Source organism: Sabethes cyaneus, chromosome 3 (assembly GCF_943734655.1).
Source record: "Sabethes cyaneus chromosome 3, idSabCyanKW18_F2, whole genome shotgun sequence".
NCBI lineage: Eukaryota > Metazoa > Arthropoda > Insecta > Diptera > Culicidae > Sabethes > Sabethes cyaneus.
In genome coordinates, this window is record NC_071355.1 from 51077708 (window position 1) to 51091095 (window position 13388).

General features: G+C 41.0%; 1 protein-coding gene across 4 annotated transcripts in view; it reads right to left on the reverse strand.

Moving 5' to 3' along the window:
• The window catches only part of LOC128744091 (dual specificity tyrosine-phosphorylation-regulated kinase 1B), a 105767-nt gene that overhangs the window by 62345 nt on the left and 30034 nt on the right, over positions 1–13388 (reverse strand). For 2 of the 4 annotated variants that reach the window (XM_053840867.1, XM_053840868.1), the window contains exon 2: positions 11002–12695. In XM_053840867.1, the coding sequence (XP_053696842.1) occupies positions 11002–11743 (742 nt within the window). In that variant the 5' untranslated portion in view covers positions 11744–12695. Of the gene's footprint in view, positions 1–11001; positions 12696–12773; positions 13021–13388 lie in introns of those variants that run through there. The other 2 variants (XM_053840869.1, XM_053840866.1) reach the window with 2 other exon arrangements.

A 13388-nucleotide genomic window follows, 5' to 3' on the forward strand; every position in this document is an offset into this window, starting at 1 on the left:
AGGTGTGCAAGACACCGAAGGTATGCATTATCCAGCCGTTTACCAGCCTGGGGTGATGATGACTAGTCTCCACGAAGCGCGGTTTCCCTCATCTCTTCGCCTGTTGGGACGACAAAGAGGTACGCATCCAAGGGAGACCCATTCGGAGCTAGCTCGACGACTGGGCACACCCGAGGAAGGTAAAACGCCTCCGCCCTACGCGCTGCCGGTGGTCTCCCATTGGAGCGGCAGGCCCTCTGCGAAGCCTTGGCAGAAGGATAGGGGCCTGGGGCCATACCGTCCGAATACACGAACACGCAACGCGTGCCGGACTCACGCAGGTAACTGCGGGCCACGTCAGGGGCACTTCCCGGGGCCCCAGAACGGATTAGGTAGCGTATGCCATTGGTGTATCTGCGGGTGGCTACCCTGGCCGGTAGGATCCATTCATCGAGAACCTTCACCCCAACGCGGCGGCCCGAAGGCTGCGGCGACCGACTCGATAACGAATTGAAGATCATACCTTCGTTAGCAACTACGCTAATTCCTAAGGGCTTAACTGCAGCCCAAACTACTCCGTTCACAAATGACATGTTTTCACCCATCCAGTAATTCAGTCATTGACACGGATTCACATCTTAACTTATGGGTTGCTGAATTCTTGGCCCAATATTTTGCCTAAAATTACAATTGTAAAATTGTCAGCAAGCTATTCGTAGGACACTTATTTTACAACAGTCATCAGTTTCAACAGTTTCAAGCTGTGGTTATGAAAATAATTCCATTTGAAAAGATATTAATCGTCTTTCACATCATATTTTCCAGCTGCAACACCCGTAACACATATGAAAACGATTCTCGTTGAGCAACAGTCGCCAAGCAAACTACACCGAGTGAATCGTGCGTGGACTGCGTATCATCATCCGTTCAACGGACATTATAATTATCTACAAGGCCAAATCGCTGTCCAACCGAAAATATAGGCCAATCGCTGCGGGCGGCAAGCATGAATCTGAAATGGCCTTGGACCGCTTTTTTACGGCCGGTGTCTCACACAATTCACCTGGCACGTGAATACTCGGTGAGATTATGACGCATTTGCTTTTCTCTATCACAATGCGCCGCGGCTGATAACACGTTATCGTGGCTGGCTGGTTGCTGAGTGGCTGCAAAGCGCCACCTTTAGCGCCATTAGCATCCTCTAGGCAACACCAAAGTCACGCCGTTGCAGCTCGTATTAGTTGGAATTGTTCAATCGCGTGCTGTTGCGCCATCGCGCGCAATTGTTGTTTGCTATGCGGGGCGATGATTACTGCAGGCGCACGAGTGTGGATTGTTGAAATAGAGCGCCATTATTATCGGTGTCGGCATTCGTATCCGTTCCAGATGGGGTAGTAACAGTATACGAAAAAGCGCTTGAATTTCGAAATCGTCCAGAAGCGGGTTGTCAATTTTTGCCTAACAGTTTTATCTAATTCACGTTCAAAGCGAACGAACTTTCATCTACTAAGCTTGACTTTAAATATGATGTTAAAAGGATCTTTAACAATTATAGCCAAATAAATTTAGATTTCGATCAGAAGGTGGCAGATATTATATTAACAAAGTTGAATAAAGCATAAATTTAGATCACGCATGCACCGGACAGTCTGCCATAAGTCTGTCTCCAACTGAACTTGCAGAACAAACTGCTAATTGATTGATTGCACAGCGAACACTGTTAACTGGCAACAGCTCGCAGCAATCTTATCAGCGACTAAAAATTCCACGACGCATTCCCAGAGCACGTCATTCAGAATGATTAGCGCATTTTCGATTTTTTTTCTGTGAACTGATAACCGGCAAGGCAACCAACCTAAAGCCGACAGTTACAGGCCGCCACCGTAAAAGAAACACCGCAACGATGTGTTCCGATTTCTACAGCACCGACCGAAACTAGGTCTGTGTCAGAGCGGATTTATATTTAGGAAACCCCCCGAAAAAAGCGAGTAAAGACTTAGCTTATGCCAGTGTTTGTTCATGCGTGCATGAGCGAAACTGGAGCAACAGATTGAACACAGCAGCGTGCATAACAAACAACGGTTTGCATTTAATGTTCAGCTAGGAAATTATTACCTACCATTTGGCTATCACATTTCCGTGGATTCCCGAACCGAACCTAGCACATGCAGGTTTTGAATCATACAGCTTTAATTTTTAGTCTGTTCGGATCGGACACACCTCCTAGTTTAACCCTAGAGCGGTCGCGCTAGTGTACTGAGTACACGCGTTTTCAAAAAACGCGAAAAAATAATCGAAATTTGAATCAAATTACACCAGGTTTTGGTTGTATTCGAAGATCTACTCTTCCTCTTTCTAATGATGCCAAAATATAGCAAAAAGAAATAAAAAAAGTGGTCGAAAGGTGCTTGTGAAAATGGTGTGTCTGCGCGCGTGTACTCAGTACACCAGCGCGACCACTAACGTAACTTTTTTGAAATGAAAAAAGTTACACAGGCGGTCGCGTCGTGTACTGAGCACACGGCGGGCAATAGCTCAAGTTTGTGAAGAGATAGAAGGTTGCGACTTTCGACAAAATTGCTTATCTAGTTGAGACACATCCGGTGATATACAACAAAGTTCGGAACTGATTTGCTAGATGGCGCTAATAATGAAGAAATTAAATTCATTTTGGAATATTTTAGAACCGTAATGAGCTAGAAGGTTGCTATTTACTACAAAGTTGTTTGTAAAGCCAAGACGCATTTGGTAACGAACTCTGAAGTTTGGAACTAGTCCGCTAGATGGAGTATACGGTGAAATTTAATTCATTTGGCGATATTTCCGAACCATGACGAGATAGAAGGTTGATGTTTGCGACAAAGTTGTTTATCAGGTCAAGATACTTCCGATGATGGTAAATTAAATTCGGAATTAAGTCAGTAGTAGGTGGAGATGATGAGAAAATCAAATTATTTTCGGAATATTGCGGAACCATGATGACATAGAACACTGCTGTTCGCTACAAAGTGGTTTCTGTAGTCAAAACACGTTAGATAACGCATCGTTGTCCTTTTTATCATTGACTGCGTTGTCAATTCCAGCCAATCAACAGCTATTTTTATAGTTTCCTGACAGAAGCAATTGATACGTATTGCTTCAACTTTTATCAAAAGACAAGATGAAGAGCACAGACTGATCAACATGCTTTTGACGAAGCAATTTCGTCGTCTACATCGTCTATATAGAAATATCACCAGGAAAAGATTCCTGGAAACCTGTGCTGCGTTTCCATCACATTCTTCAAAAATATTTTAGAGTGTTTGAGTCTCTATTCTTCCCAGGGTCGCTGATAGGTTTATTCGAAAATCTGGTAAACACGAATAAATGTCTGGCCAAAATCTGGCGATCAATTTGACCGATGGGGAGGACTTTTTCGGGAAACGTCTTGCCAGTTTTGTTCAACGTAGATATAAAATGTTGTCTGAAATTAGGAGTGATGACTCCTTTGCAGAACGGAGAAACAGAAATCTGGCAAAAATCTGGGACATTACCAAATATCTGGAAGATTTTGAACTTTGGCTGGCATGCAATAAAAAAATCTGGTAAAATCTAGATTTATTAGCAAAGCAAAACCATGCATGGGTATAAACGTCCTTCAGAACTTGACCCTTCTTTATCGAAAGACTTCGCTGCCGGTTATTAGAGTACAGGAAAATCACTGGGCTAGTGCAAAGATCCTATTAACTCTGTAGCGGCACCACCCAGTCGAGACTCGAACATACGACGACTGGCTTGTTGGGCCAGCATCGTAGCCCGGAGCAAACTTGACGGGCTTAATGGCAACGTTGATGCTTGCAATTTATTAACGTGATGCTTGCAATTTATTAACGTGGGCGTGATGATTGGACCAAAGCTATTTGTTTTGCTAACGTGACAACACGACTGAAGTGCACTCTCTTGATACTCATTTGTATACATCTTACTTTTTTCATTGGGCTCCAGTTCTTTACTCTTTCCTTGTATTACGTGTGTGTTATTTCGTGTATGATATAAGTGACCGTAATAAGAATATTACGGGATTGTTTCCTAATGCACATTTTTCATTCTTATTATCATAGCAGGAAATGAAACAAACAAATACTCGTTTTGTATTGTTTTATGGTAAGTGTCAACATAACATAATGGTAAGTGTCTAACATTCTAATGTTTAAAGCATTACCTCAACATACCATAGCAAACTTCCCTAATAACATACTCATTATAAAACTGTACAACTAATTGTTATACAACTAATGTGAGTCATTAATAAATTGATATAAATAAAAGTATCGTAAGTGTGCTACTTGGGTAAGTTGAATAAGTATCATGTATCTCTAGGTGAGATATGTGCATTATTCAGTTTGTCAACATTGTCGATGATACACAAACTCTGTTTTGGGAAAATCGCCAAAAGAATACTATTTGCAAACATTTTGGTGTTCTCTTCCAGACCAGATAAGCCATTTTACCGTTTATTCGACATAAGCTGAGATATCGCAAATAGAAATATGATTTTACCAACTGCGACATCTAACGGGACAGTTCCGAATTTGACCGATCATTTTCAAATTCGTCTTGTCTAGACACACAACTTTGTCAAAAACCGCAACCTTCTATCGTATCATGGTTATGAGATATCATCATAAGATTATAGTTTGACCACGTGCGCCACCTAGTGAGACAGTTTCAAACGTTGTTATGCATTACCAAATGTGTCTTGTTCGAACAAATAACTTTGTAGAACACAATAACATTCTATCTCGTCACGACTCTGAGATATTCCAAAAAAATCAATATGCTCGTTATAAGCACCATCTATCGTATCAGTTCCGAATTTTATTGTCCACAGTCAGACTGATCTCGTCCAGATAAACAACTTTGCCAAAGACAGCAACCTTCTATCTCTTCTCAGTCCTGAGATATTAGAGAATCTAGCATCGAGATTCTAGAATCATTTGTTTTGGTCGCCATTTGCGCCATCTAGCGGATCAGTTTTCAAACTTTATTGTTCGTTTCCAGATGCGTCTTGAATAGATAAACAACTTTGTCGAAAACCGCAACCTTCTATCTCATGTCAGTCCTGAGATATAGGCAGTATTATTCGCCGTGTACTCAGTACACGACGCGACCGCTTACGTAACTTTTTTTAACGCGACCGCTCTAGGGTTAATTATCGAACTTGTTTCAATTTTTAAATTTCATGTGAACAGTTTAAGTATATCTGATAGTCTATCGGCTGTAGCAAACCGGAGTTCTTAAGTAATCGTTTATCAGGAAAACAGCATTCGTAAGCTATTTTAGCCTAGCGATTGAATTAACAACGAAACTGATAAAATTTAATCGTACTAGAAAATATACGAAAAACAAAACTTTCTCTTAGAGAAACGCAATGTAAATTTCATTCTAGAAACTTTATTTCCAAAAATTGCACTTGTAACCGCAGTTCTCTCCTCTAGAGATATGCACACGAAACTTGTAACAAAGTTACTTTTGATTCCCGCGTACAAACCAACTGTTGCTACTAAAATTGTTCTTAATGCCTCCGCCCTTGTTGTCCGTGATGCAATCCGACCGACCAATTCTAGCGTTTGCCATAAAAATCCGACGACTCGCTCACTCATTGGTGGATGGTAGCAGCAGCCCACTATTTTCAACGTTAAAGCGACAAAGTAGTTGTTAGTTGCCTGTACACTAGAGCTACTACTGACTGACGCACCCGCGCACACATTCTACCCAATTCCGAGACAGGTGTTCCCTAGCGGTGGTGGGTTGCAAACCCATAACAGCGCTACCAAACCATATTTTTTTATATATATAGTTGCACTTTATTGGCCCACCATTTCGACGCAAATAACATTGGGTCGGGTGTAGTTTGCAGTGTTCCAGTAAAAGTGCAACTTTGTCAAGGCAGTAAACACACTGATGCTGTGATTTGCACGGGGATTAGCAGCAAAGCTGCTGCACAAACGCTGTAGGAATAGGAACCCATTCACTCGGTTGCAAATGTCTTTTTTTTCTGCGGTTTGAAGCACGATTGGGAACGACGAAAGCCCAGTAGCTACCTTTCTTCTTTGAACGCAGCTAATATCAAGCAATACCTTTCAAGACTAATTGATAATAATTTCACGACATTCCAGACAAACCTTGTCAATCAGGCTCTACTCACACCATGTGATGCAAAATAATGATGTTCAAAATCATTTGAAGTATTTTAATAAAAATAATCTACAGGGATACCTCGATATAAGACAATTTATCATTTCAAAAAGTCGTCAAAAGTGCAATATGCACGGTGAATGACCAATGGTTAAAACCACATAAAGGGGATATAAACGATTAAAAATTTAAAAAAAAATCATTATCTTTTTATTTCAGATTTTGATCCTGCAGTCTTTTCCGCTTATTTTGATACTAATTTTTAATTATCCGATCACGGAAAGTGGCCGAAAAATGATCATACACATAAGCGTTCCAGTGCGGCGTGGAACAACCTCGACGCAATAAAACGCCGCACCTGAAAAACCACTATTTTTAAACTTTATGTACCTTTTTCTCAGAAACTACACAACGTATTGGAACAAACCTTTTTTTGTTGGTAGGAGCTTGGCAAAGACTTTTGTATCTTTTGAGCTTTGTAAACTAAATACAGCTGAAGAAAAACGAAAAAGAAGAAGAAAAGATGGCTGAAAAAATCAAAGTTGGTCTTCTTTTTCTTTTTTCCCTTCAGTATGCCCATTTTGCGATGTAAACAGACACTGATGAAGCCAAAGCCGAAATGTACGTAGTGAAATTTAATTGGAAAGCTTTCTTTTTTATTTAATTTCAGGTTTCGTATTCTAGACGCTCCAAAAACTTCAGTATTTTGAGCTGCCTGTTATTGGTTGAGCTATTATTTTTTACAGGAAGAGGCACAATTTGTGTCTATAAATAACCCAACCCACCAGATGGTGGAATTTGAAGATACGTCACGCGCCTAATAAGGGGGTTGTGCAGTCTCCTTTTGTCCAGCGCATCTATGGTTCAAAGCTACATTAGTACCAGCGAGCCACATGCCCTGGCGGGTGTTGTGGGCTCGAATCCGATTATAATCTCAGATGATAGCTTGGTTCGACCCATGCACCTTCCAGCATTAGACCAAAGGTAGGAGTCACAACGACTACTTGTTAAGCGTAGCCGCTAATAACCCCCCCCCCCCCCCCCCCCCTTCACGTCTTTCCACTCTTTCTCCTTCACTCTACAATTTCATTACTTCCTTCAACCGTCCCTTCGTCAATTTTCTAGTACAGATAAAATGAACTCAACATTGCCAACCTGAAACCATCGATTCCTGCGAATCACTTGCATTCATGTTCGTGTTGCTCTCTACATTCATTCATACTCGACAATGAATGAATTCAAATGTGAATCGTTCCTTCATTTTAAACTGCCCACAATGGCAAACGATATTACAAAAAACGTAAACATTGCTCCGCAGTTTTAATTAATTTCCTTCAGCCAGGCTTTGGTTGATTTTAAAAAGTAAGCAGTTTAAAAAAACTAAACTTTGAAATCTAACATATCAGTCGAGAGCAAGAAAATTGACTGACTACAGCGCTGCAATCCATGAATTGTTTAGGATGGTAGAAGGGATACTAAGAAAGACAAACACTGTCAGCAGTTCAGTAGTCATATCCATGGGCCGACAGATATAAGAATACACCTTCATGGAGGACTGTTGATCTCTTCGAGCACAGATTGTACCTCGAGGCTAACCGAGTGGTTAATTGTTGACCACCACATCCATGAAAAATTCATTCAACAACAACATGCATACAAGTGGATGTCAATAACCACTTTGTTGGGGAATGATGAATAGACTGCCCTTTCACGAAAGGAATCTTGCATAGGAACTTTCTTGTATTTTGGAGGCGCATTTGATAACGTTTCTTTTGCCTCCATTTTGGACGCTATTCATTTAACAAGGCCTGTTATATTGACATGTCTTCAATAATTGTAAATTGGGTAGAACATATGCTTAGAAACCGATTACTTCTTAGTCATTATAGAAAAATGCATTTGAAAGGGAAGTGTTTGTGGATTTTACAGTACCTTACGGTGGATGGCCTATTATAGAAACTTCATAGTCCGGGTTATCCGTCTTAATTTGATTTTTACTTCATTTGAATTCATACAACAGGCGTTACGTGTTATGGAAACATGGTGCTGATCTCTCGGTAAATACCAATGCAGCTTACGCTCTGTGCTCTCATGATTAAAATGCCTACATAATGTCTGCTGAAATGAACAAGTGACACAATGTCTTGATGAAGTGCAGTACCTTGCCATGATTTACCTTGACTGGTCAACAAATGTTGATTTCCTAATAAGGAGGACGAGCGAATGGTAATTCTTGGGGTCTTAAATCTAAATATATTTACTTTGTTTGGACAACTCAGTAGCACACCTTCAATGCATTGAGTTGTAGCAACTTATTTGTGACTAATTCTGGTCATTAATAGGTCGCAGTAATCAAAAGTGATAAAGTGTCATACCTCTTGACAGAAGCAGGAAGTTTTGGCTGTACTGACAGTTGAACTATTAATGGCAATATGTATCAGGAGCATTCAACACAACTCCAGCTACCCCCAGCGCCGTTTTAATAGTATACCTCTACACAAACCTTCCAGATGACGCCGAGATACGACGCTGGTCGTAGCCAGTTAGCATCTCAGCTGAGAGAGGCTGTTAAAGTTGATAAAATCCTAACACTAGCCTCGTAATTATCCTGTACTCTAATAGCTAACTGCAAAGTCTGATGATGAAAAACAGAAGTTCCAATATCGAAAACCGAATTTAACACCCAGGCTTTGCTTTCACCTCTACACAAATACCTCCAACAAGAGGTGCGTTTCGAGTACATGTGACAGGCGTTTGGCAGACTAGTAGATGACTTCATTGGCCATACTTGATTGTAGTCCCAAACAGTTACACTTGTCAAGTTTTCATAGCGATATAACGCTCATTAATACTTGGTCGGTGTTAAATCAGACCGGACAAAAACGCAACATTTAAAAAAATAAGTTAATGACAGCAAACGATTAAGAATTTCGTAAGCTACATTTTACTCTAATCAGATCATACAAATGTTGCAAACATCCAGAGATATGAAATGATTTCGAACGATCGATAGCTTTAAACTACACAGCAGCAGCACACTTTGACTTCGTTTTTCTCGAAATCAGATTTTTGTCACTTGGTTCGGTCTGACTTAACACCGACCACTTTTCCCTGTTACACTTTCTCAAATAGTTTAGCAAAGAAAATTTCTGACGGTTCCTTGCATGAAAGTCAAGACGGTGCTGGTGTTCACTGACGTGAACTGAAATTACTGGAACTCTATTAGCTGGGTAGTTACTACGCCATTTTCTAAACTGAACTCAATTATAACAATTAGAACTAAACATTCTGAATGCCATTCATCTGGTTTGGGTGAGTTCCTGGAAATTCTGGTTTAACTGGAAATGAACAGGCTTACGAACTTACAAGTTTTGGGACATTTGCATTCAAAACTTTATGAACATTTTCATATGAACATAAGGGTCATTGGAAAAGTTCCAAACTAATGGGTTTGTTGCGAACCCTGGATTACGACAATTACTCGATTATATGTATGTAAATTGAGTCGTTTAATATTTCTTATCCATCGCTTTTTATTCCCTCTATTTTTCCTCCCGTCCTCATCAGATAAATAATAACACGGTCATGACAGATAAGGCTCAAATCTTCCACACAACTTCGAGAAACATGCCGATCGAGCCACAAATGATCATATCAAACAGTTTCAATCGAAAGTGTGAAGGATGCATTCGGCGGCACACATTAAATCTGCCACTACAATATATGACACACTTACCTACAGCCACTTACCAAACCTACCGATATTCGGAGTCGTTTGTTTAATAAGAAATCGGTCATTTAAGCGCATATTACCATATTGGGATCGAAATATTGGCATTATTCCGTAGATCGAGGAGCTCCACAAGGTTATAAAAGCTGCATTGAAGAGCACTGATGCTCGTGAATTCGAATCTTAATAGAATAATAATCCTTCGAAGTCAAGTGACTGATCAGTGACTAGCATGGCTTAATTCTCGTATTCCACATTATCCGTCCTTCGTGCTATAGCCTACATTACCTCAATAAAACCTCTTAATAACACAAAAATTTTCCTCTTATAGTTGTTGCTCTTCATGTTCCTTGACATGAGGGAATCAGAATACGATCGTTGATCAAGAGTGGTGGTCCCTTGCATGGAGAAAAACTCCACATAAAGAAAAAGGGTTTTACTTGTTTTAAATTATGTAAGTTGCTGGAACGTTAACAGATGTACAAATGGTTGAGTGACACGAGGGGGATATATAAAGAACGGAGATGGGGTGGTCAATCATTAGGGGGAGGTTCAAATAAGCAAAAAAGGCTGTCACTCTATAGGGATTTCCGAAAAGAAGGCGGAATTCCAAGTGGCTTGGGAACAACAGGGGGATAACAGACGAGAGGAGTAGAGACATTCAAATGAAGAAAAGGGATTTTGTGTCTTGCATTGTGAGAATTTCCGTTACAATAATAGATGTACAAGTGGGTGAGAGACAAAGGGACCTTGAGTAAGATCAGGCACTCAGCTAGATAGTCATACCTCCGAAACCAAGAAGCGCAGAGAAAATATTATTTTATGAAAATGGAAATAAATTTTCTGATCTATCCAGAATGTATATTATCTGGGAAAACATTTTCATTTAATTTTCCACGATGGCGTAAAACTCCAAATAAAAGTATAAAAACTAAATTTTTAAACATGGTTTCTTCACTAATTCGTTAACATTCAGTGAAAAAAATTTCACGAGATGTGGATAATAATTGGTGGTGGAGTGAAGCTAAATTTTCAACTAACCATGTAATATGTTACCAGGTTTATTTTTACATTACAACCAGTCAATTTTCCATAAAACCCAAAAAAATACTTACATTTCTGTTTCGCCTTGTCCGTCAGCATCTTACTGCTTGCTACGATATCCGATTCAATCCAGTGATTTACTTGTTGCTGCTGCTGCTGCTGCTGCAGATGATGATGATAAGATTGATAATTTAACGATGCAGGCGTCTGAAGCTGCTGTTGCTGCTGCTGCTGCTGTTGCTGTTGTATCGGTGGCAATGAGCGCAACTGATGTGAATGATAATGGTGATAAAATGGCTGATGATGAGGATGCTGCTGATGAAGATGAAAATCCAAGTTGTCCTGCGACTGCGATTTCGCCACTTTTAGCGACTTAAATCCATTTATGATATTGTCATTGATTAGTGAGTCTAAATCACTGCCGAACAGTAAATCGTCAATGTTGCGATTGACCGCGAGAATTCGATTGCCGCTACCGTTGCTAGATCCGGTGCGGCTGGAGCCGCTACCACTGCTACCACTTCCGTTACCGTTTCCTCCGCCTCCACCACCCCCCGTGAGTATAAAACCACTCAAGCTATCCTGGCTGTCGCTAACCGCTAGCGACGCTCCGGTTGCTGATGTGATCCCACCCGCTACTATCCCAACTCCGAGGTGGCTTCCCAATCCTGCTGCTACTGCTCCTCCTACCCCTGTGGCGGCCAAACCACTGCTACTGCTACTACTGCTACTGTTTCCAGTACTGTTATTGTTACCACCAGACCCCCCACCACTGTTGCTGAGTGTTGCGGCCAGATGAGGGGGGACTATCATGCCCCCGGTAAATACATTCACCCGCGCGTTCAATATGATCGGTTGCAACTAGTTAAGGCTAACCGGTATAAGCTCTTCCTAGCCCACTCTGGTGCTGTTTTAAATTCGTCACGCCAAACAACCAACCAACTTGTGAATTTAATTGCTCAGCCCAGACTAACAATTGTGTAATATATTTACAATTACTATCACTTTTCACTCCAGCACTAAATGCACCATTCGATTGAATGCTCACTTTGGATTTTCACACTTTTAAAACTTGCTCATTTACCACCGCACCGACCTCTTGTTGTCGCTGCTGACGCTAAACAATATACTATGCTGCCTGAATTGCACATACAATAGCACATTTGCATCGGCTTCTAGCGGAACAAGCACTGAACAACAATCACTGAGCTTGGCGTCGTAGTTGTCGGCTAGTAGAACACATTTGAAAGATTTCCACCCACAATGAATTTTCTTCTTCTATCTTCACCCCAACAACCGTGACACTCGCGCGCTTACATATACACTCGAGACGCTTTTCCGTCTCGTTTAAGGTGTGGAAATCTCCGAACCTCTTGAATGACAAAGAAAATCTTCACGATTAGTCACGCAAACTATTTTCTGGCTGTAAACGTTGATTCTCTTTCTTCAATTCGAGAACAACTTGTCTTACGCTGCAACAACAGAGCGCCCTCAGCATGTGCTGTTGTTTCCTGTTCTGCTGCTGGCACCGATCTGCGGCGAGTTTCACAAACAATTCCGCATTTCCGTTCAAATCAACTGACTGACTGACTACCAAGCGGAATATCTCCGGCTGAGCGTTTTGTTGCTGTGTATTATTTTATTTTTGTTATTGCATTTATTTGCGCAGGGATCACCATTACTGGTTTGCCGCGCTTATCCGCGCTGGTAGTACCGCACTGCAACCTAGAATGATCCTGTACCGGGAGCCGCTTGGTCAATAGGTCTGCAAAACACAAACAAAATAGAAACAAGATTATTAAACGGCACTTCACATTAGACAAAGGAAGAATCAAATTTCTACCGATTTATACGCAATAGAGATGGTTATCTTTCGGAAAACACTTCCACCGTACACTGCAATCTGATACCTAGTAATAATAATTTCCAATAATATTTGTCTTGCATGTAACTCGCTTATCAATACATGCAACTAGCTGAAAAGACAAGAAGCCCTTTCTCCACGCATCACCCGCGCTGCAAGTCGCACACTGTAGCAAAGTTCAGCGAGTGTGATTGGAACGTCGCAATTTCTAAATTGCATTATCATCAATTACATCAAAAGCGCGCGCACAGCGTCAGCAACCATGTCGTCCGTTTGACGCAACACTAATAAAAGGGCAAAAGCAACGACGCCATCATACCTACATGCAAGTAGTAAACAGATGGAGAAAACACCCTATCAGACCGCTGGCTGGCTGGTCGGCTGATGAAAATAAGCAGAAGCGCTAAATGCGCTGGACGGCGAGTGTGCAGTCTGATGCACCGAACAGATCGTCTGGTGGGTGGGGGTGGGGGAACACTTACAAGTTGCACCAAGTGTCTTATTAATCAAGCAAACAAAAACTGGAATAATCCATCGATATTTTTATCTGTTGGCCTCCAATATTGCGCTTTAAGAAATTCATCGTTATATAAA